Source organism: Echinops telfairi, unplaced genomic scaffold (genome assembly GCF_000313985.2).
Source record: "Echinops telfairi isolate 266 unplaced genomic scaffold, ASM31398v2 ScPeMD7_7473;HRSCAF=8511, whole genome shotgun sequence".
Taxonomy (NCBI): domain Eukaryota; kingdom Metazoa; phylum Chordata; class Mammalia; order Afrosoricida; family Tenrecidae; genus Echinops; species Echinops telfairi.
The window spans coordinates 13,620,317-13,621,276 of record NW_022111377.1 but is presented as its reverse complement, the minus strand read 5'-3'; the positions used below and the strand labels follow the sequence as shown (position 1 = coordinate 13,621,276).

Below are 960 nucleotides of genomic sequence, written 5' to 3'. Positions count from 1 at the left end.
TCCACAGATGTTGTAAACTGTGTACTAGATTTTAAGCTCTGATGGTGTCTCCATCTCTGATAATGGATTTTATTAATAATAATCCTTTGATCACATTGTGCAGTGTTCTTCCATGTGGGCTTACCTGACACCTAATTTAGATGGATGCTTGTTTTAAGACAAGCCTTTAAGATCCCAGATGCTTTATTTTTTTCTGATAGCCAGGAACCATATGATTTCTTAACCACACTTTGTGACAGCACCCTTATCTTCAGTGAATGCTTCATGAGAGCAAGTATTGAGTAGGGCCACCAGAAGAGCTAATATACAAATAATCCCTATGGAAATTTTATCAATTCTAATAATAATATCACTAATCGAGCCAATATTAGAACAAAATGTGGCCACTCTATCAAGACCCCAGCCAATATGCAAGAAACTAGAATGTACAGGATTGCCCTGATGAATAATGTTACTAGAATATACTCTTTACAAAAGAAGATTACTAGGACTTTCGCCCATGGATCTGTTGGATGATTTTGACTGTTACCTTGTGGTTAGCAGCTGAGCACTTAAGTATTACACTGCCAGAGCTCTACACCAAACAAAGCAAAACAGACAAACCATTGTTGCATCAATGCCAACTCATATGGACCCCATCAGACAGAATAGACTCGCACTGTGGAGTTTAGCCACTTTTCAGCAAAGAGATGAGGCTATCTGCTACCATAAGCATTTACAACCTACCATAAGCCACCTACCTACCTGCCTATGACTGACCATTGCAACCTCAGAAACCATATAAAAGGTCATTAGGAGCTTGATCATTTCAAGACAGTGGGAGTGAATGAGTTTACTCCATCTATTATTCACACATTCACATAGAAAAACACTTCAAAATGACAATTCCCTTACATAAATTTTCAAAACTTCTCAAAAGTTTCCTAATGTACTTGACATATTATAAATATTTAATAGGAT

The 960-nt window shown here is 37.1% G+C and overlaps 1 protein-coding gene across 1 annotated transcript in view; it reads right to left on the bottom strand.

Annotated features, from left to right (window-relative positions):
* MALRD1 (MAM and LDL receptor class A domain containing 1) overlaps positions 1 to 960 on the bottom strand; it is an 819,322-nt gene that overhangs the window by 507,076 nt on the left and 311,286 nt on the right. The window contains 1 exon segment of the mRNA XM_013008119.2: positions 745 to 841. Within this exon segment, the coding sequence (XP_012863573.1) occupies positions 745 to 841 (97 nt within the window).